This window comes from Sipha flava, unplaced genomic scaffold, assembly GCF_003268045.1.
Source record: "Sipha flava isolate LNK unplaced genomic scaffold, YSA_version1 201_pilon_pilon, whole genome shotgun sequence".
In the NCBI taxonomy this organism is placed as follows: Eukaryota; Metazoa; Arthropoda; class Insecta; order Hemiptera; family Aphididae; genus Sipha; species Sipha flava.
The window spans coordinates 528,492-552,916 of NW_020272791.1; the positions used below are offsets into that span (position 1 = coordinate 528,492).

Sequence of the window (24,425 nt, forward strand, 5' to 3'; positions counted from 1 at the left end):
ATTCTTTTTCAAAATCTGTTTTTAAATCTAAATAATATAGTTCAACAAGATTTTTACCTTGTATTCGAATAATTTCCAATGTCTCATTTTCTAAGTTTAATAAAAATCCAAATCTAATATTGATTTCTATATAAACTTCCATTCTTTTATTTAACTGAAAAACAATTGTGTTGATTATCACCAAAAAAATTTCAATTTTCATTTTTTCATTTCTGGTGAAATTAATTTCATCTGAGCTTAAATCATCGATACAAAAAGTTGATTTTTTTTGTTTCTGGATGTTTCCCATGAAAATAATTTACTGCCACATCGAATTTGGGCCTCTTCTAAAAACGTGTAAAATGAATTTCTCATATTTTCAATATAATCTTTCAATGAACGATATAGAGAAATAACTATTGATAAATTAATATTTTCCGATTGTAATGTTTTTGACATAACATCAAGACGTTTTAAAATCAGACTCCACATAGATAATGATATATGAAAATTCCAAAGTATTAATTTTTTTATGAATTGAACGTGCTTCATGACATATGGCTGGTCTCTGGTTTTTATCTAAATATATTTTTCTAACGACTGTAGTATTTCTTTGTATCCTCCATTAAGGGACTTAAAAACATCATATCTTGAAGACCACCTCATTTTACACACATTTTTTATTGTTAATGAATCTGGAGTTTTATCAAGACATATTTCTAAAATTTCCCAACGACTTGTTGAACCAGAAAAGAAGTTATATATCATTTGAGTGTTGTAAAAAAAACGTGTCCCCTCACTAGTAGCTTCAATAGCATTTTGCCCTACTAAGTTTAACGAATGAGCTGCATATAGAACGTACAATGCTTGTTCTGATGTACGACTTATACGTGCTTGCAGCCCATTGTATATGCCCGACATATTATACGCATTGTCGTACGACTGACCTCTACAGTTTTTTAAATCTATTGAATGATCAGTAAAAAAATTAAGTAAGGCATTTTCCATATCTTCCGCTTTATGACCAACTGATTTAAGAAATTCAATAAATCGTTCAACTGTATAGTTATTATCTTCAATGTACCTTATAATGATAGTTAGTTGATCTACTTTAGTAATGTCAGGGGTAGAATCTACTAGGGGTAAAATATTTGGATTTTTTTATTTTATTATTAATATTATCAATTACTAATTTACTCATTAAAGAAATAAATTCATCACAAATTGTAGATGATAAATATGAAACGTTTCCACGACCTTTATTTCCAAAATTGGTAATGTGTTTTGCAATGAATGGGTCAAACTTAGAAATCTATTCTAAGCATCCTAAATAATTACCATTATGTTTGGAACCAAACGTTTGATCATCTCCCCCAAAAGCTCTTTCTGATAAAAATGAAATTGTAGCCACTATACGATGCAACACATTTTTCCAATAGCTTATTGAGATTGCATTTCTTCTTGTAAAGCATGATCGATAACGTCTTTATTTTTACTTGTTCTCAAAAACCATTTACGGACATTTGTATTATGAGCTATAATTTTTTCATGTTCATTGACTAAATGATAACATTTTTGCCATTTTTTAATTTCAAAATTAGGATCACTGAAGGCGTGTTTATTAGAACCAAAAATTAAACATTAAAAATAATAAAGTGCATTTTTAGATTTTGAATAGAGAAGCCAATTCCTTTTTGTGCGTTCGCCATTAAGAAGATACCTTTCAAATATGTTATGGAAGTTTTCTAATATTTTTTCCGCATAAACGTTTTGTACTTTTAAAGTCAATATCAATCAAATTAACAAAAGGCGGATTTTTTAACAAATAGTCTATTGTATCAGAATCTAAATTCCATTCTGCTGGATCTGACCCAGGAAATTGTTTTGATACGGATACATTTTTTGAAAAGCTGGTAATAAGTTCTAAGTTTGGAGACAGAATTTCATTGTTTTTTTGTTCATCAAAATTATTAGTTTCAGCTATGAATTAATAATGTATAGATTACTATAATTAGGTTGGTTATTGTTGAGTTTTTCTACGATTTAGTTGTTTTGAACATTTGAATATGAATCCTAAAACCAAAGAATAAAACTGTGACGTCGAACAATAAAATTGAATTTAATAAAACCAAAATTAAACAAAAAATATTCAAGTGCCTTGCAAAATTTGTCGTTACTATCTAATGGAATATTAAAAAAATGTTCTATATAAATTCGAACGTAACAGCCAAAGATGGCTTGTAATTTGTATAAAATAAAATACCTAAATGATTTTACGTAACGTCAAGTTATGTACTTACTAAAATCTTACTTATCGGTTACAGTATAATATAAAGACATATTTTTTTATCATTAGGTACGTAATATTTCAAAAACTTACCTTTTTAAAAAAGCTATCTAATTTTGCTGTTTTTGCAATAACTTTTTCATCTTTCAACTTTTTTTCTAATGCTATTTTTTGATATTTCGAACCACTCAATCTTAATCTTTTCATTATTGCTAGTACTACTTCGTTACTATACAACTAACTGATAAATCACAATAACAAAATATTAGTTTAAAACTTTAAAGGTTTGAACTCGTCAATTGCTCATGAAAATGAAAAACTGCACGTCTACACAACTAAAGCGAACTGCAGATATTGAGGTTAAATAAAGTTTCGATTTTGGGGTGGCTATTAAAACATTTGGAGGGTCTAAGTCCCCCCAAGCCTTCCCTGATATCCGCCTATGCCCATTTCAGTATACTATTACATAATATTTGTAATTAATATCAAATCCAAAATAGTAACTGAATTATAATTACATAAATAAAGTTATAGAAAATTGCCTTTTATAAGGCTGATGGTGGCAGTGGCGTAAATTGGGTGGTGCAAATGTGGCACTTGCAACACCACATCTAAAATGTGGTGGTGTAAAGATATGTTTTTTCACCACAAAAAAATCATTAAAATTTGTATACCTATATTATTTTCAAGAGCCAAGGAAATCAGCATACTAAAAACAAAATTTGATTTTTTTTTTTTATTAATATTAATTTTATATATATATATATAATAATAATAAAGGTTTTATTGCTAAAATAATTTCAAAATTTATTTTTTATTTTAAGAAATATATGGGAAAATATATAGTTTATTGGGAAGAATTTTACTTAGGAAATTGGAAAATTGGTGTATTGGAAATTACAAGTTGAGAATATGTCTCTGCACCACCAGAAATTGGATACAATTTACGCCATTGGATGGTGGTATCCAGTGGCTAGCTAGGATTTTCTGAAGGGGGATATTGATTATAATTATTAAATATTATATATAATACGTACGAACTAAAACTTTTATTTTAATTAATTAATATGTATACATAATGTCTGTAATAAAGATGTAATGTATATTCGAATTCGGATAATTTTACCATAAATTATTCGAATATTTGACTATTCGATGTTACAATACCTATTGTTATTAAACGTTTTGTGTTGCACGAAAACGTAAACGAATAATTTTCGTCACGTATTGTCGCAATCGCGATAATGTTAACCTATATATATATATATGTAATTAGTATTGTGCATTATTTTATATTTCATATTGTATTATCGATTTACCTATACTCCTATAATAATGTAATATATAATACGACTCAAGGAGGTTGTCATATCTACCAAACACCCCCCTTGTATACGCCACTGGTGGTATCCTTAAATAATTTAGTATCTTTCGGTCTGAATGTCCCATCCCCATATAAATCAAGATTAAACCAATACCTATACCTCAAGAAAACACTATATCCAATAAAATACTCAATCTAAATAGATATACATTTTGTACGCTACTAAATACCACCTTGAAAATTTTAGGGGGTATATTGCCTTCTCGAACCACCCTTTAAATACGGCTCTGGTTGTTACCCGTATTAGCACAGAACAATATGTATAAATTCACTAGGGCATCTGGCCATATTTTGGTAAAAAATACACACATTTTCATTTTTAATTGAAAATAATAATAAAATAATTATGAATTTATTTTCTAAGATACAACTATTTATACAGATAGTTGTATCCTAGAAGTTTATATTTTATTGAGAGTTATTTTATGAGCATCCTTTAACCCTACGGAGAATATTGTTCTTTATTTCCTGTACGGAAAACTTCAAATAACTGAATAATGTATTCGCTTCAAGTTAAGGTTAATCTAATAATAATTTTGTTTTCATTGTTATTTTACCTGAATAAAATTAATTAATTGATAACATAACATCGATTACTGATAGTAAAGCAGCGAGATAAAAAATATTATGTAATGCGGTTAATTATTGAGCAAAATATAGCTCTTTTATTAGACGAATTGTCTGCTAAGGTCAAGGAGTCCGATGAAACTAAAATAATGTGGTTTATAGTACTGTTATAAGCGTGTAATTATAGTTTGTGGTCAAAATCTTGTTGTCATTTAAAATTGTTGCATTTTACTTAATAAAGAGAAAAGTAACGAAAATCTTAAAGATTATTTATTTTATAACAAATGTTTTAAAAACTATTAAATTGTTATAAAGTTACTAGGTTAATTGTGTATTGAAATTAAATATTACAACTATGATTTTCACTATTAGTAATATACGTAAATTTTACACCCAATCAGTTTTGTTCAAAAATGCTATTCAGTTAACTAAAGATAGATTTACAAATTTAAAAAGAGGATCATATGCTGTATTAAATGCTAATGATGTTGATTATTTTAAAAAACTATTGGGGGATAATAATTTTATCACTGGTGAAGAAGTTAAAGCTTACAATGAAGATTGGTTAAAAACTGTTTGTGGTAATTATCTGAAATTTCAATATTTATAATTTGTTTATTATTAAATACATATAAATATTTAATATTATTTCAGGTTCTAGCAAATATGTACTTAAACCTAAAACAACAGAACAAGTATCAGAAATTCTTAAATATTGTTATAAGCATAATATAGCAGTTAGTATCCAAGGTGGAAATACTGGTCTGGTTGGCGGTAGTGTTCCTGTTTTCGATGAAGTTATTTTATCCACTTCTGCAATGAATAAAATTATTAGTTTCAATAAATTATCAGGTGAGCAACTAAATATATTGTACTCAAATTACCCATTAAAAAAATATTTATAAATAATATTTATAAACATTAAAGATTTTTAAATCTATAATTTAGTTCAATAATAGTATTGGTCAAGTTTTTTAGTTTGCAAATCATTTCTTAATATTTTCTTCGGCATTGTTTCATTTTAAGTATTAATTTTAGAAACAAGTAAAATTTTTTAATTAATCTGTTAAAAAGTGTCTTTCAAATGATTTTTTTTTTTTAGCTTTTACAAGCCATTTAGGCTCTGCTTCTAACACCAGTTTTCCCCAAACATCTCTTGCGTAGGCTAGATCTAAGTTTCCATTCCAATCTTTCAAATGATAGATAATGAAAATTAGAATTTAATTTTTTTGCTTTTTCAATTTCTATCTATCTTGTTTGAATTTAAATATTAAGTTTATTTAGGTGTTTTGGTTTGTGAGGCTGGATGTGTATTAGAAAATTTAATGAATTATGTTCAAAACAAAGGGTTTATAATGCCGTTTGACTTGGGTGCAAAAGGCACTTGTCAGATTGGTGGTAATTTAGCAACCAATGCTGGAGGATTAAGATTAATTAAATATGGGAGTCTACAAGGAAGCGTGTTGGGATTACAAGCGGTAGTTTGTTGATGTTTAGTTGTTTATTATTTCATCATTATATAATTTGTATGCATTTAAGGTGTTGGCTGATGGACAAGTTTTGGACTGTCTAAGTACACTAAAAAAAGACAATACAGGATATCATTTAAAACATATGTTTATTGGTTCTGAAGGAACGTTGGGTGTTATTACAAAAGTTGCGATTCATTGTCCAAATGCTCCAAAATTTGTTAATGCTGCATTTATTGGTTAGCCTTAAATTAAATACAAATAATTATATGTATTTAATTCAACATTATTTACAGGTTTAAAATCATTTGATAAAGTATTGAGTTTCTTCTCATTAATAAGAAAAGAATTTGGTGGAAGTCTTTCTTCATTTGAATTAATGGACTCTGTTGCAATAACAAGTGTACAAAAAAATATTGGTCTTAAATGTCCAATAGATGACAACCTTGAATTTTATGTACTATTAGAATTATCAGCTGATAATAATTTCATAAATACTTCCATACAAGAAGTTTTAGAACAAGCTTTAGCTGAAGAAATAATTGTAGATGCTACTGTAGGTGATCAACCATCTGTAGTTCAGGTAATGAGTGTCTAATCTAATTATTAGGTACCTATTATAATAAATCAAAAAAATTAAATTATTTTATTATGTAATTTTAAAATGTTTAGAACATATGGAAAATAAGAGAAAACATTCCTGAAAGTTTTTTAAGATATGGCTATGTCTATAAATATGATATAACTTTACCACATGAATTATTTTATGAAATTGTTCCTGAAATAAGGAAACGATTAGAAATATTAGATGTTAAAGCAGTTAGTGGCTATGGACATTTAGGTAATAATTCTTGACTGTTTTTATTTAACTAAATTATAAATAGTAATTTGTTCATCATTTTGTGCAGGTGATGGAAATTTACATTTAAATGTTGCGACAAATGAACATAGTGATAAAATAGTATCTGCCATTGAACCTTATGTGTATGAATGGACTACAAAATGTAAAGGAAGTATAAGTGCTGAACATGGAATCGGTCTATTAAAAACTAAATATTTAAAATATTCAAAATCTGATATAGAAGTAGATTTGATGAAAAAATTAAAAAATACTTTTGATCCAAAAAAAATTTTAAATCCATATAAAATTTTTCCTCAAGATGATATTAATTAAATTTTTAACTTATAATTCATAATTATTGTATTGTTTATAATAAAGCTAATTGTTATTATCTTGTATAGACTTTTACAATATTTTTTTGATTTTTAAAATTTCAAAGATTATTTTTATACTTGTAACCAGTATTTTCTTATTTTAATGAAATGTTAAGTTATATATTGATTTTTTTTTGTTTAAAACTAAAAATGATACAAAATGTATTACATACATTTTCAAAATGTATAAAAAAGATAACTATTTTTGTTTTTATATTTGCATAGATATTATAATATTATTCTATACCAGTTAGTCAAGTGTTGGGTCAATCTTAAAAATAAAAGATGTTTAAATAAAATGGTAGTTATACTTTCAATTTAGAGTATACTGTCGTGAAAGAACTTATAATGATTATATAACTCATCTATATGGTGTTTACGTGACCGCCTTATATATCTTGACTTTAATTGATTATGTTAGTTATTCTCATGTTCCGTTTGAAAATTTTTCTCTATATGATATGTAGTTCAGATTAGAATTAAACTGCTCACATCTATTATGATTATCAAATCTTGTTTTATTTTTTATATTTATTTTTTCTGTAAAATAGTTATTTAAATTTAAATATTAGATATCAATTTTATTATATCACTATCATTATCGTAATATGTTTGTCGTTTTGGAATTGAATGCCTTCCTATATCATGTTATTATTAATTTAGGGCTATATTTATATTTGTTCATAAGTATATAAAAATTCCATAATGTAGCATTTTAACCAAGACCATTATATTATAAAAAATATATAATTAATAAATACAATATTTATATTATCAAAAAAATTGATTAAGTTGGATGATAACTGTTATAGGAATTTTTTTCTTAATAATTTTTAAAGCTTTTAAATTATAATGAAAATATTATTTTATTTTTTTTTTACAACTTTTTTAAATCTTGTTATAAAATTATGTTTTGGTATTAACATGCAATTATTAAATACAATTCATCTTCTAAACAAATAAACATAATACATTTTGTCCAAGCGATAACTTAAAAGAGTTTTTACTTTTCATTTTATGGATAGAAGATATGTTTGAGGTTTTCTTTTTCTTTGGAAATATATTGAATATTAATATTAAAATAAGCACTTTATTGTTCGCTTGTTAGGCAAATCTTAGAATATGGCTCTGTCATCTGGAACCCTCAAACGGCTTGTAATTCAGTCATGCTCAAAAGAGTTCAACAAAAATTTTTGAACTACATTAGCAACATTTTAAAAATTGAGTGTCCCAATCACGACTATACGACAGTCCTAAAATCCTTCAAGCTAGACACTAGCAAACTGTAGGCAAACAGCAAATCTCACCTTTTTGGCCAAATTATTGTAGGGGAAAATTGATTCATCGTACTTACTATCCCAAGTTTTTTTTTACGTTCTAGTCCGAACCTCTTGCCATACTGTTCCTTTTTTACTTGCCACCTCTTCAACTAACTATGGTCAAAATGAACCACTACGTCGCTGCATGTATTTAGCTAATTTAGACCCTTCCTTTTCACTAAATAATTTTGAATTTTTCTATGTATTAACTATTTATTGTACTAAATTGTAATATTGTAAATTGGGCAAAAGCCCGTGATGTATTATAAAATAAAATATTAATAAATTTATTTAACTTTAATTTAAAACCAATGTTAAAATAAAAGTACATTTATTTAAGAAAATTTCAGAAATGTTATCAGCATCTAAAGATATTTTTAAATTAATATTTAATATTTCATTAAGTATTAATGAGTTCACAACTTACGGTATTTAGATTTTCCATTGATTATAGAATAAAGTACATTCAAATATAATACAAATCAAACATAATCAATATAATATAAACTTTAATCAATGGTATTACCATTTATTGTAAATGCTATTATTTACAATCAATATTATTATATGATACAAATGAAGGACCAAGCTTCTCATACTCTTGTTCAATAAAATAAATTACAAAAGTTTCCAAATGTTCACTAAATCAGAAGATAATGAAACATATTTCACAACATAATTAAAATTACCTGAATTTTAAAAATATTAGATATTATTTGAATATATTTTTTTTATCAATTTAAATATAACGGTTATTGTTTTACAACCTCTGTAGTTGCTACTGCGGTAGCATATCATTCATGTTATTTATCGTTTCTAACCACATAACCTTGCGTTCGTTACTATGTTCATTATCAATGTAAAATGTTAACACAACTACAGAAGATTTATATTCACTTTATTGACATTATTGTAATAATATACTTGTTTGTTTTACTATCACAAGTTTTAACTTTTACTTATTATTTTTCTTTCTTTAACTTCATATTTGGCTTTTAAATTGCAACTACAAGTATTTCAAATGTAAATTAAACCAAGAATATCAGAATTACAAGTTTATATATTGGTAATAAATTTTAGTCATTAAGAATTTTATGTTTTGTTTATTTTTATTTGTATAAAACTCATGTAAAATTAAATAACTGATGTTTGTTTTAAGAGATAAATTTCTAAAAACCCATTGTACATGTAAAAACATTCTAATCTATATATAGCTATATTTTGTATTAAATTGTTAATAACCATGTCCATTACTGTGGATACATCTTTCTCGGTACCTCCACCTCCAATAAACTTTTCAATTCCGCCGCCTTCAACCAATACATTCATTCCGACAAACTACAGGTTTCAAGGTCCTATACCTTTAAATATACGCGGTCCAGGTCTAGGTGTACCACCAAGACATCCAATAAATAAAAGTGCGCCACCATTAGATTTAGATTTTGATGGTAAACGATTGAGAAAATCTGGTCTGCGTAAAACAGTTGACTATAATGCGTCATTAATTCGAATGCTTCAAAATCGTATTTGGCAACGAGACTTTAGAGATAGACCTTTTTTAGAACCTGATGTATTATATACTCCTCAACTTTTACCTCCACAATGTTATGTAGATAATTCTGTAAATGCAGTTACAACAGCTTTTGTCAAGACTGTTACCAACAAAGTACGGTGTCCTGTATTTTGCTTAGCTTGGACTCCAGAAGGTAGACGTTTAATCACTGGTGCGTCTAGTGGTGAATTTACTTTATGGAATGGACTAACATTTAATTTTGAAACTATTTTGCAAGCTCATGATTCACCTGTTCGTTCAATGGTATGGTCTCATAATGGTAACTGGATGACTACTGGTGATCATACTGGTTTTATTAAATATTGGCAATCAAATATGAATAATGTCAAAATGTTTCAAGCACATAATGAAGCTGTTAGAGGTATAAGTTTTAGTCAATCTGATGATAAATTTGCAACTTGTTCAGATGATGGTACTATACGTATATGGGATTTTTTTACCAACCAAGAAGAAAAAATACTTAGAGGTCATGGGGCAGATGTAAAATGTATTGATTGGCATCCTCATAAAGGTCTTTTAATTTCTGGCAGTAAAGATAACCAACAACCAATTAAACTATGGGATCCAAAATCAGGTCAATCATTAGCCACATTACATGCTCATAAAAGTACAGTTATGGACGTTAAATGGAATGCTAATGGTAACTGGGTAATATCTGCTTCTAGAGATCATTTGTTAAAATTATTTGATATAAGAAATCTTTCCCATGAAGTTCAAACATTCAGAGGTCACAAAAAAGAAGCTAGTACCATTGCTTGGCATCCATATCATGAAAATTTATTTTGTAGTGGAGGTTCTGACGGGGCTATATTATTTTGGAATGTGGGTGTTGATAAGTTTGTTGGATCTATTGATCAAGCCCATGATAGTATTGTTTGGTCATTAGCCTGGCATCCATTAGGTGAGGTATTATGTTCTGGTTCAAATGATTACACTTGTAAGTTTTGGACCCGAAATAGACCTGGAGATAAAATGACTGGAAAATATCATTCAGTTAATACTGTTTCTAGTATGTTAAAAACAGATAACATGACAGCAGATGCTCAATCAACTATTCCTGGAATGGGTCTTGAGGATATTGCTGAAGAAGATTCTAATAAAATATCAGTTGATAATAATACTATACCACTTTTAGACATAACTTCTACAGAAGAACCAAGAGTGCGACAAATTAAGAAAATTCCTTATTCTAAACCTATTCCTAAAAATTTCCAAAAGTTCTGGAATGAATACAAAACTAATGATGAAATAATAGAAGATGATTCTGAAGAAAATCTTGGCCCTGATAGTGATGTAGTTAATAATGTTGTTGAGAGTTTAATGGATTTAATTCCAGGTTCAAGACCAGCAAGTGAATTAAAACCGGAATCACTTCTTGTGTATGGACAAATGATAAAAGTAGATCAAAATTCACCATTAGAAAATGCAATTAAAGAGGGTAGAGAATCATTAATGCGTCTTCTTCATTCTGGTGCAATACCAGAAGTACGGCAACATCTTTCATTTGAAAATAATAATGATCCAATTTATGCATATGCTTCCAAACATCTTCAAAAAGATCAAGACTTACGCAGAAATAACCCATTTAACAATAATGTAAATGTCAACTTTCCTATGAATCAGGATGTTGATCTAAGAATCAATAACAATTTCAACCAAACTTATGGATCTTCTACTAATTTTCAATCAGCTTCTAATGACAATTTTAATAGACAAACAATTAATCAGTCATCTAATTCAAGTGGTTTCAGTCAACCAACAAGATCTTATTACAATAAATCACATCCGTATAAAAATAATTCACAAAATAACAGGTCATCTCGACAATATGGAAACAATCAAAATGGCTCGCACAATGGTCCACCACCTAATTTAATGGAATCCACTTTTTCGAGACCATCAAATTACCGATCAAATTCACAAAGACAACCTCAAAATTATAATGACATTTGAATATGGTTCTTGAGTGGGTACCGAGTTACAAAACTATTACATGGTATTATAAAATGTATAAAAATATTGTAAAATACTTGTTTATGTTTTATATAAAAAATATAAAATAATTTCCATCATTTAGGTAGGTATATTATATTTCTTCATTTTTAAAATATGATAAATAATTAATACTCAGTGTATGTAACACCATCATATTATTTTTTTAAATTATTGTTACTTGTAAATTATTGTTGTTAATTTGTATATACATTTACAAAATATTTAACTTTTTAAGTTAAAAAAATCAATGTTTACCTATATCTCAATTTCAGTCCTACTCCTTTTTGATAAAAAAAAACAATTTTACTCCTGCATGTAATTATGTAATATACATGGGACTCCAATTTCTAAAGCCATCTGAATTTAATTTATTTTTCAGATGGAGTACTGTGTTGAAGTAAATTGTCTAAAAATATATAAAAAAAAGCATTTGACCACTTATTTGTTTATTCAATAAGTGAACTCGCGAGTAAAATATTTTTTCGTTTATTAGGTGTATTGTATCAATTTCATATATTCATAATAATTAAACAGATGTATTGAACATCATTATTTTTACAATTTTCGAGTATCACCTGGTTATGTATCTAATATTTAAATTAAGTTATTGTATAGTATGATTAATTTGGGATCAATTAGTATAATTTACTTAATTATTTATAAATGTTCTTAAACAATTTTATTAGAGTATACAATTTTGAAATCATTTGTAATGACCAATTTTTTTTTTAAATAATGGGAAAATTTAATTATTACTTTTTTTCAAACAAGTCAATTCAGTTTTTATAATTGTGGTTTTCAAAATTATTTGAAATGTATGTATTTCTTTCAGAGAAATATTACTAAGATTATTTAGTATTTTTATGGAAATTATTAAAAACTTATTGAAACTAAATAGTTTAAATTAATTAATAGCTATCTGTTTTTATAACTTGCTCGAGTATTAAAATTACCATAATTTTGACTGTGTATTAATTTGTATTGTGACAATTATTTTCTTCCTTGACAAGGCTTGTCCTATATTTTAATTCATAATAAAATTTATAACTGAAGGGATATTTTTACTATTTAATCTAAAAACTTAAGTTATAGTTAAGATATAATATATTTTTATAACAAATAACTTATGTGATAAAATTACATTGGTTAACAAGTATCAAATTATTAATATAGGTAAGAATGTAAATGTTTACAAAGAAACTTCATAAAACTGTTTAAAAAAATGTATTTGACATAAATTATAATTATTTTAGTAATGAAAATAAAATGCTCAAATGCCACGTTAGGTACTGATGTATTTTAATAGTCTTGTACATTTTTATTTAAAATATATTTTGTTATTGAAACTGAAGTACCATTATACCATAACATATTATATACTAATACCAAGCAATATAGGTATCTATGAAAAATACTGCTGAAAATAAGAGTTAATATTTGTTAACTTTTCAACTATGAAACCTAGATATCTTCTATTATTATTTTATTACCATATTTTCTAGTAATTTCTATTAATGCCCTACAGTTTTTTACCTGATAAAATTTAAAGAAGAGATTAAAAATACCATGTGCCAGAAATGGTTTAATTACTTATCATTAAGGAGTAGGTACTAAATATGAACTATTCTCAAATCTAAATTATGTATGAAAATGTTATAAAAGACTATGAAGAAACTATTTTAAACAATATTTAAAGTGAGTTAGTATACGTTCAAATCGTGATTAGTCTGTTTAAGTCCGATGGACGATTGAGTCAATTAGGTAACCGTGAGTTCATAAAGTGGTGACCACTATATATTAGATCTCTTATTACATTTGTCACGTGAAATAGGTGTTCATCCAATATATATCCGTTTTTAAAATGATAAAATTAGTAATTTTGTATTATGTACTTGAAATTTTAATAAAATATTTGTACAGAATTAAGATGAGACTATAAGTTTTTTTTTTGAATAAATACATAATTCACTTGACACCTGAATTCATGTACCTTTATATAAGACAATATTCAATATAATTTAAATAGGTGCATTACTAGTAAGTACTTACTACACTATCCTTCACCCCGAATTTTTTTTTGAATATGATTGTTAACTATTGATTTTAAATGCTTTTACTAATTTTAGATTCATTCTAACCCGAAAAATCTTAAACTTTGAAAATCAATTGTTCCCAGTTGTTTTTTAATTTATTTTCATGTTGATTTGTTATAGCTGTAATAATTGTTTAAAAAAAAAAATGCGAATTTTAGTTTATTCACACAGGCGTACTAAAGATAAAATGTAGAATAGATATTTTTAAAAGTGTAATGTGGGTTATATATGTTGCGTATTATTCTGCTAGGTACTTAATAAAAATCAATTTTTTTATTTTTTTAACGGTTTTTTTTTTTATAATGCAGTATTGTTGGTATACTAAGTTGGGTAAGTATCTACTTTTCTCAAATTATTCAAATATAGGAGGTGTTATACGGTACGTATCTATGTCATAGGCCTATAGACTATAATATATCATATTATACCTTATAGACCAGGGATGACAGACCGCATGCGTCCCACCTAAGAATTTTTTACGGCCCTCGAGATTTATCATATATTTGCAAAAAAATTTTATTTCTATGCCAATAGAAAATTCTGGAATGCCCACACAACGCGGTGTCCGTACGATTTACAACTAAATCGACCCTAATCCATTGCTAAACGAATTGAAAAATTCAAAATATATTGATTACATTAAATATGCAAAAGAAATAAGGAAACTTATAGTTTTTGAAAATTGTTTCACTAATTTAAACAAATACAAGAAAATATTTGAAATGCATCCATCTTTTCATACTAATGTGGAGCTGGTCCCAAAATATCTTCAAATGGAACTCATTGATTTGCGATGCAATAATTAAATAAAATACATTTATAAAACAGCAAATTCAAAGATAAATTTTTACACCTAACATTAATATCATAGAAGAAAAATTTTCCAATTTGAGAAATCTGACAAAAAAGGTTATGAGTGCTTTTGGATCGATAAACAACTGTGAATTTTATTTTTCGAAAATGAAATTCGTCAAAGATATCTAATTAAAATTAATTTAACTACTTGTCTTGTTTTTGTCGATTTAAGTAATTTCAGAAGAACAACTTTTACACAAAAAGGTTACTGTGTCACAATAGGTGTGTGTACAGTAGCGTAGATACAATTCTTTTCTGGAGGGGGTGTTTAAGAGTAAGTTTTTAAGTGTTCGTAGTATATCTTAAAACGAGATCATATATAATATTACATTTAAAATAGTGTTATTATGTCCCGTATTAATGAAAATTATTTTGTTATTCAATTTTTAATATATACCTAATCATAGTAAAATCAAAATATTTTACTATAATATATAAATATTAATAAATAATAATCAAATATCATTAAAAAAAAAAATCTGTGGGGGGGTGGAAACCCCTTACACCCTCCCCGTAACTACGCCACTGTGTGTGTATATATATATATATATATATATATATATATATTCAGTACTTATATGAATATTGACAATACTGTACATAATATGTATTCATGTTATAAAATATAATATTAAATCAAATGAAAGATAGTATTTAGATGGTAAAATTAATCTTTTATTACTTAAGTACATGATTGATAATTAATTAATAATAAAACAGTGAGTTTATTTACAGTTAATAATGTCAATATTAGAAAAAGGTGCAACATTTGAGTCGGCCCAATTAGACACGATATTAAAGAGACGCGATGTAGTGTCCTGGGTATCCTATACACAATAGGGTCTCGGAAAGAATAGCTACCTAAAAATAATGAAGACATTGGAAACACACCGCATAACAACTCGCTTAGGTATATTTACGTGAACCTACAACCGACCTTAGTATTTCATTGGTTAATGTTTTTTTATAATTAAAATAAATTGTTATATCTTAATAAAAACTTTTACATTTAAATAATATTTTTATGGCAGCACACCGCGAAAAAAACAATGATGAAGCAGATAATCTTTATCCAATGTTATTTGTCTTATTCTATTTGCATTTGTTAAATATTTTCATTCATACAAATTACATTTTTTATAATTTCTACCAAAAGTAGGTATATCATTGATTAAATATACATTTAATTAATGAGTATATATAAGTATTTATATTAATAATAATAAAATTATAATTTATTTTTCTTTAATTCTCAAAGTGTGATTGATTATTAAAACATTGTATTTATTTTTTTTATCAAAGTAAAAAGCCGAAATCTAGGAGACGATCCAGAGTGAAACGAGTTTACGAGAGCCAAACACATAACATAGTTATATACTTACTCCCACTAATACAGATACGTCGTTTTTCTATTGAATAACAATTCTAATTATAATTAAATCAATTCAATTTATATTTTTTAGCTACTATTTAATTTTTTTTATATTTAATCCATTACCTTTTTAAAACTTACAATAATTAGGTATTCTCGGTTATATAAATAATATTTTTCCATTCAATATTCATTTAAATTATTAATATTTTAAATTTATAAATTTAATTGTATTAGTATTTGTTTTTTTTTATTATTAAATATATTTTTTGTTTCACCTACATAAGTAGTTCCTAGACTCCTGGATTACCCTTTTCATTTTTTCTTTAGTTATTAAAGCATTAATTTTTTTTAAACAAAGTATGATGTTTTTTAAAAATATTTACTTATGTTGTTTTTAGTATTTTTTTTATATTTCAATATATAAATTCTGCAGGCACCAGGAAACTAAACTTTTTTTGACATACTTCTTTTATCGCGATTTATAAATATTATTTATTGTTATAAGATATTGTACATTTTTAATACTTAATTTTTCAAATAACATTACATTGTTATATTTGTACCTACATGAATATATTCTTACATGCGCTATAGCCTAATAGTTTTAGTAAAAATCAATTTGAAACAGAAACTTAAATGATGGTGTATAAAAAGTATAACAAATTTAATAGAACTTAGTATTTCATCGGTTAATGTATTTTATAATTAAAAGAAATTGTAGTATATAAAAAATATTTACATTTAAATAATATTTATTGGCGGCACACCATGTCGGTAGCAACGACGAGATAGATAATCTATGTCCAATGTTACTTGTTTTATTCTATTTACGTTATTAAATATTTTTATTTTTACAAACAATATATATATACATATACTATTAACTTTTCATAATGATACTTCAGTAAAGAAACCGGGTATTGGTTTTTATTTCTTCTAACATCGGAATCAGTTTATCAGTGAAATGTATGATCAAGAAGCCGTTTTAGATAGAAGTGAATAACCTATGACAACTAACTTCGTGCAAGACCAGTGGCGTATATAGGTTTTCATTTCGGGGGGGAGGGGGCCGATTAGGTATTTGATTTTTGGGTGGAAAGGAAGGAGGAAGCACACTATTACGAAAAAAATTACTTTAGCACTATAAGACTTCTCGACAGTCTTTACACCATCAGAAAAATAAGAATCTCAATTTTTTTAATGATTTATTATTTTTTAAAAGTATAAAAACTACATTGTAATAAACAAATTTTTTATTAGAGTCACTCAAAATTCACCACATATTTTCTTAAAAGAACAAACATATTTTATAAATATAAAATTTTAAATTATCGCATAAGCAACATTCTCAGTGTCGCGACAAATTTTCGGAAACCCCCAGCATTAAGACATATCCATGTTAAAAATAACAATCTTTAACAATGGTGTTTTTCATTTCGGAGGGGGCCCGAGCCCCTTCGCCCCCCCATAAATACGCCACTGTGCAAGACTACATTATTTTTATTCCAATAATACATGTTGAGATTATGGAAAGTATACTGGGTATGAAATATGTTTAATATAAATGAATTACCTAGCAGGCTTGAATGTTAGAGATATATCAGATTATATTATAAGTGTTTCCAATAAATAAAAGTTTTAGGTAGATATATGTTTTATTTGTATAAAAATTATTCATTAGTTGTGCCACAGAATATTCTTTCCCTTCTCATTTTGCCTGTTATTTTTTGAAATAATAAAATGGTGTTATATGTTGGTGTACTTTTATTTTGTAATAAATATTGTTATAATTTCGTATTTCTAAAGATGCCAGCACAAATCACCACAATTTTGTTAATATTTATTTTCTTTTTCAATTTTTTCTTTTTACTGTTTGATGTAGGTCTGTTTATTGTTCTTTTGGTTTTTGTTTTATTATTTTTTATAGTTATTTATTTGATGTATTGTTTGCGTTCGGTGTTGGGTATATTTTTTGTCTGTTTTTGAGTGGTAAATCTTGAATCCATTTTTTTTTTGTTTATTGGTGATTCTTCCAAGGTTGTGAATATAGTGGTACGGTAGTCCTCCGAGACTGGTACATTTACTTTTATATTTACTAATTGCTGTTTTATGGCGTTGGGAAAGTGGCGTTCCCGTCACCCAATGTATTCACATGCCTTGCAATAGCCTAGGACGTTTGTTGGTCTCTCATTTAATTTAAAAATATTAAAATTTATTATCTTAGGATCTATTTTAATTAGAGACATTAGAGGTTCCGGGTTCAAATCCTCCCCGGGCCAAAAATTGTTTTATTATTGATGATGTGTAATATATTCGTAGTTTCATAATTACGCTTTAAACTTAAAATATATAACTGTACAAATATTATGATAATTAAATAATTATATTGATAGGTGTTTGAAAAGTTATGTTAACTCTGCTGTTTTTATATTCCAATAGCTATTAATTTACTGTAATGTAAAAGTAAACAGTAAATTGGTAATAAAAGTTGTATAAAATAATATCTATTAATATCTAATATATAGATAATATAATATCTATTTATAGCAGTTATTTATTTTATTTATCTGTGCAACGAAAAAAAAAGATAACGATTATTTTTGTTACCCCCCCCCAGAATAAGATTGAATGTACGCCACTGCCTACAACAAATAGAATCAAAATATAATTTGGAACTGATAAGAGATCGATATAGATTAATAGGTATGCTGCTTTCCATGCCCCATTCAACATTACTTAAAGTTTTTATGATGTTGATACTTTTGGTAGCGCTAGTTTTAGTTTTTATTATGTGAGATTTCCAAATTAGTTTGTTGTCAAAAATTACTCCAAGGGTTTATATATTGTTTACATAGAGTAGAGGTGTGTTTCCTAAGAATAGCTTTGATTTAGGAATTAGTTTTTTTTTTGCATTTTACAAAATGCATTTGGTTTTTTCGGGAGAGAAGATAAATCCTGAGTAAAGACACCACTTTGAAAAGGTGTTGAAGCAATCTTGGTATAGTGTTTGATATACTGGTCATTGATATAATGTTCTTCCCTCCGAGATGAATATGAAATTTTTATAATACAAAAGTTATAATTATTTAACTTATATAAAATATCTTAAAATTTTCTATTAGTATAGTTAAAAAACCAATAATAATTAACTCTTTATAAATCAAATTAAAAATTATAAAAAAATTAAATCAATTTCTCTCATTTATATTTAAAATATTCAAATTTTATTACAATTTTTTTTAATGTTTCTTTTTAGAACGGATTTTTTTTTGTCTTCACCTAAATCAAGTTTCCTTCGGGAGTCATGGACCCTTTTTCATCATTTTTTTTTTGTATTTTTTACATTAAAGGCCTAGTAGTATAAAAATCATAGTAATGTAATCAACATAAAATAAAATAATTTAAATTAACCAATAATATTAAACTCTTTATAAATAAAATAATATAAATAAATTTAAAAATTTTTTTATACATCATTTTAATTGTAAAAGAGATAGAATCTTTGGTTAAATGTTTTTTTTTGTTTTTTGAAATTGCTTAGACCAGTTTAGTTTTTTGTCAAATAGTGATCCTAAATATGTAATTGTATTTAAGGAGGGTATTTGTTAATTATTTAGGAAAATTAGAGGAGTCTTAGTGCAAATACTGTGTGGATAAATTTTTATTTGTTAATTTTTACTCGCCAGTGGGATTATCAGGGGGGTAGTTGGTCTAGATGACGAAAGACTAAGCCAGAGGTATTCAAATTGTGCATCGCGGCTCCCATGGGCGTCACGGGAGTTGTCGAACGGAGCCACGTCATATAATTGAAAACCAATAAATATTTTTACGAAAAACGTTTATTATTATCATTGAGGCACACCGGTTAGGAAACGTTGAATTGTCTACAATAATCATTCGCTAAATATAGTTTTAATTTGTCGCTTAAGTGTGATTGTTTCCATAATGTTATAGCGATAGCGATAAATTGAAGTTTATCTTTATTATTACAACCAGTTATTATTATTATAGCAATATAGCGGCTATATTGTTATAATAATATTAGCCCATGTTACGACTGTTATCGTTAAATTGTCAGTGCGCATGTCGAGTTTTGTTCGTCATTAACATGTACAAAAGTGATAGTTTTCTCGTGTTAATTAAGTTTTAGAGTTTGATCAGGATGTATAAATTTTTGAATAGACCTAAACACGATAATCCGGAATTTGATAGTTCTAATACTATAAGAAAATCAAAACACCGTAAATATGATGAGAGTTACATGGATTATGGTTTTACGTATACGGTAGTGGAGAATGAAGAACGTCCAGAGTGTGTTATTTGTTTCAAAGTTATGGCTGTTGAAAGTATAATCAACATAAAATATTGTATTACAATTTTTTCTACAATACCTAACTACTTATTTATAATTTTTTTTATAAATTTAATACGATAAATAAATAATTAGTATAAATTATAAAATATAAAATTATATTCATATTAACATTGATTTTTTTGTTATTTATAATTTGGGAGCCGTCAACATTTTGTGAAGACTCAAAGGAGCCCTGGGATAAAAAAGTTTGAATATCTCTGAACTAAGCTATTGTGGATCGGAGTTGGAAACATAAATTACCTTGTCATCCAGCAACCACCGTATTGGGATGGGTAGGTTGCTCGGCAGAGTATAAATTGTAAAGTATGGGGGAGAGAACAGTTCCTTGTGGCACTCCAGCAGTTATAGGTGAGATGGTGGAGAGTACTGAACCGGATCTGACCGCAAGGTAACGTTCATTTAAATAATATTTGAGAAAAAGGTAGTGTGATGGGGCTGGAAGTTTTTTTAATTTGAATAATAGTCCCAGGTGCTATAAATTTTGAAGCCCATTTAAATTTATATTTGGAAAAATACTTGATAGGCTCATTTGACAATATTTATTTTATTTATAACATTTTTCTTTTTATTCCAATGAGTTCTGTATCGAGTGAACGTTCGTTTTCATCACTTTATTACCTCAAAACATTTACAAGAAATACCATTGGCCAAGAAAGACTAAGTAACATGGCTATTTTACATACTGAAAAAACTTTTAAGATTAATTTTAATACTATTATTGATCAGTTTGATGCAGATTCAACAGAAAGAGGTAGAATGTTTCAATTATCATAGACATCTTGTAAGGTTATAATATTAGAGTTAAGTTTTGATAATATTATTAGCCTCAGCACCCTTTTCGTTAGATATGTAATTATATATTTGCCCTCCTAATAAATTTCTAAGTTACGCCCATGATGATAACTATATACTTTTAAAATCCAAGTCTTAGAAGGAATGCGTTATTTTAGACAAAACAAGTAGAGGGATGAAAACTGTAAATACAAAAAAGTAGAGGGATGCCATCTTTCCGTATCCCCCCACTTCGAGCACTGAGTATTTGTTTGTATATGAAATAAAAGTTTTTTTTTTATATCATTTGATACTTATATTCTTTAATACATAATACAAACAATGAACAATTACCTATGTACAATTATTTAAACTAAAATATTAACATTAGGTAACTATATTCATACTTAACTATACTTTATTATACATTAATTTTTCGTGTATAATCTAATAATATAATTAATAATTTAAATAATATAATTTATTTATTAAGGATTTCATTTTCACACGGTATAAAACGTATATAATCATGTGTTCTATACTATACGTTTTATCATTGATTATAAATATTTTATATATAATTTTTATTTTATTTTATTTTTTTTTATTTTATTAATATTTTATTCTTCTCATCGTACGTACTGTATGTAACGTACATTTAATACGTATTTAATACTATAGGTACTGTATTATACGTTTCAACCAGTGGCGTGTACATACATTTTGTATGGGGGATCATTTGCCAACAAATCATTACCTATTTTTATTCTATCATTATTTTTTTTACGTTTCTAACATCCTCACGCTCACGCTAAAAACATTATTTTATAACATTTAAAAAAAGGCCTAGGAAGGATCTGACCCCACCTCCTTGTATACGCCACTGGTGTCAACCCTGCAATGAACCCATGAATAAATGGGTATTTTGACGTCCCCCCCCGATGAAGCGGTACTGGACGTTTCCCCCGCACTGAGATAGTTCCCCCCGAAAAAAATATTTTTTTTTACTTTTTTAATTATAGGTTAAATAGTTGGTTCTTTGGTTTTACCCCAGTTATACGATCATCATATCAGTATCTATCGAATATAATCATTCACGTTATGGAGTTATAACTTTTATTACCCAATTAAATAGAAATAAAAAAAAACATAGACATACTTACAAGAAAACCGCCATTATTTCCGCCTTCTATATGGAATGTGTTTGACTTAACTAAAGCTGGTATAGGTAGAACAAACAATATTTCGGAAGGGTGGAATAATAAATTTACAACACTAGTGAGAATCAATCATCCTAATATTTGGCTTTTTATTGAAGCTCTACAGATGAGCAACTCAAGTGCATTAGTAAAATTATTAAATTATAGAGCAGTAGCCTTTCGTGATAATTTAGGAACAGACGATAGGTTAACTCTTTCAGGCACGGTGGGATACCGTTTGTTCCACCTCGAAAATCACACTTCCAGCACGGTGGTACAAAAAATAACCCACCTAGTAAAGTATTTTTTTCCTATAACTTGTATTTATAATTTTACTATAAATAATATTAATAGTTTTAATAGCCCATAATGTGTATATTAGTATCAAAATAAATCGAAAATTAATGCATTTTGAGTTATTATTAGCTATTTTTCGGGGTTTTTTTTTTTTTTGACAACAACTAGACACTCATAATTTTGTTTGGCTTATATTACACTATATAGTTTATGTATATGAACGATATTATAACATATGATAGACTATATTATATAGTTTCATTCAGTGCAAGTTAAATCACTTTATCAATAGCGGTTTGCCTGTTACGAGATAAAAGTCTGGAGTACATATTTTAAATTGAATTATAGTTTTTGAAAATTTAAATTTTTAATTACAAAGGTATACTTAGTATGTATAACAATTTATTTATAATTCATAATTTAATGTTACATTTAACAATAATATTAATTATCATATTCTATGAATTATGATATATTATTCATATTTAATATATTTAATTATTTATTATTTCATATTATTGCATTATGCATAATGCAATAATATGCACCAAATACACCAATAATACACAAATATACACATGTGTAAACACAATTTCCCAAACACTTTATTTTTCAATATATTTTATAAAGAAGCTATTATTTTTTTAAATTTCCATTATTCTAAAATATATTTTAGTGTTTTTAATTTCAAAAATGAGTTCTCTCCTAAACATTGGTGAAATTTTTGATATGCTAATTGAAGAAATTCCGTCTGATGATAACAGCATAACTTCTTGTGATGATTCCGATAATGATAAAGATTATTTTCCACCTTTTGGTGAGTCGAAAACGATACCTATATTAGAATCTAGTGATGATAAGAGTGACGATGAAAATTCAGAAATTCTTAACTTAGACGATAGAAATATTTATTTGTTACCCTCGCCTATAAAGAAGAAAAAGTATACTCGTAGTTCAATTCGTCAAAAATATGTATCAAAAATAACTGAAGTTAGATACCGGGCGGCTACACACCGACAATTATTTCCAAGTTCAGAAAATGTATCTTTGAATAACAAAAATGTGTCGTTGACATTTGATTTTCATTCTTTACCTAGTACTTCTTCAGTTGTAAATAATGATTATCAGTGTAACATTGAATCTACTTCAATATGTCCATTACATATTGAAACAGTTGAAACTGAGATGGAAACTCAACCAGTTTGGTAAAAAAAAAATGACATTTTAATTGATTTATTTCCATTTACAAGTCCAGAGGGCCCTACAACAGTAATACATGATTTATCAATTTATCAAACACTTAATGCATGGTGGGACATACGTCATCCCACCAACGATAACTCTTTAAAAAAATATTTTAATATTTTTTTAACACCAAAGTCTTATTATTTACTTGAATAATAATTTATTATACCACATAAATTATAATTTTTCTAAAAAAAAATCTGTGCAATATAGGTCAAAATAGTTATGAAATCCCGTGCATGAAAGAGTTAAAACAATTATGTGAAAGTTTTTCAAATGATAATATTTTAATTTTTTTAATTTCTGTGAGCTATCTTACTAGAATAAGTTTGTGAAAAAGTTAAGAATTTTATTGTATACCACATAATATAATAACATATATTATTGTTTTGTTTATTATTAATATTTTTATTTTTTGTCCGGGGGG

At 26.6% G+C, this 24,425-nt stretch overlaps 2 protein-coding genes across 3 annotated transcripts; both read left to right on the forward strand.

Moving 5' to 3' along the window:
- The first annotated feature begins 4,181 nt into the window (after positions 1–4,181).
- LOC112682254 (D-2-hydroxyglutarate dehydrogenase, mitochondrial-like) lies at positions 4,182–6,860 on the forward strand. Of its 2 annotated transcripts, none has more exons than XM_025552788.1 (7): positions 4,182–4,798; positions 4,872–5,069; positions 5,493–5,695; positions 5,757–5,925; positions 5,983–6,269; positions 6,359–6,527; positions 6,595–6,860. In XM_025552788.1, the coding sequence occupies exons 1-7, from the start codon at positions 4,573–4,575 to the stop codon at positions 6,858–6,860; spliced, it is 1,518 nt and encodes a 505-aa protein (XP_025408573.1). In that variant the 5' UTR covers positions 4,182–4,572. The 2 variants fall into 2 exon arrangements, with proteins under 2 accessions (XP_025408573.1, XP_025408574.1); XM_025552789.1 differs by having other exon boundaries at positions 4,187–4,798; positions 5,502–5,695.
- Positions 6,861–9,357: 2,497 nt separating this feature from the next.
- Positions 9,358–11,818, forward strand: LOC112682266 (pre-mRNA 3' end processing protein WDR33). The gene has a single exon (XM_025552805.1). It carries the CDS (start codon positions 9,464–9,466, stop codon positions 11,744–11,746), a length of 2,283 nt encoding a protein of 760 aa, XP_025408590.1. The 5' UTR covers positions 9,358–9,463; the 3' UTR covers positions 11,747–11,818.
- The last annotated feature ends 12,607 nt before the right edge of the window (positions 11,819–24,425 follow it).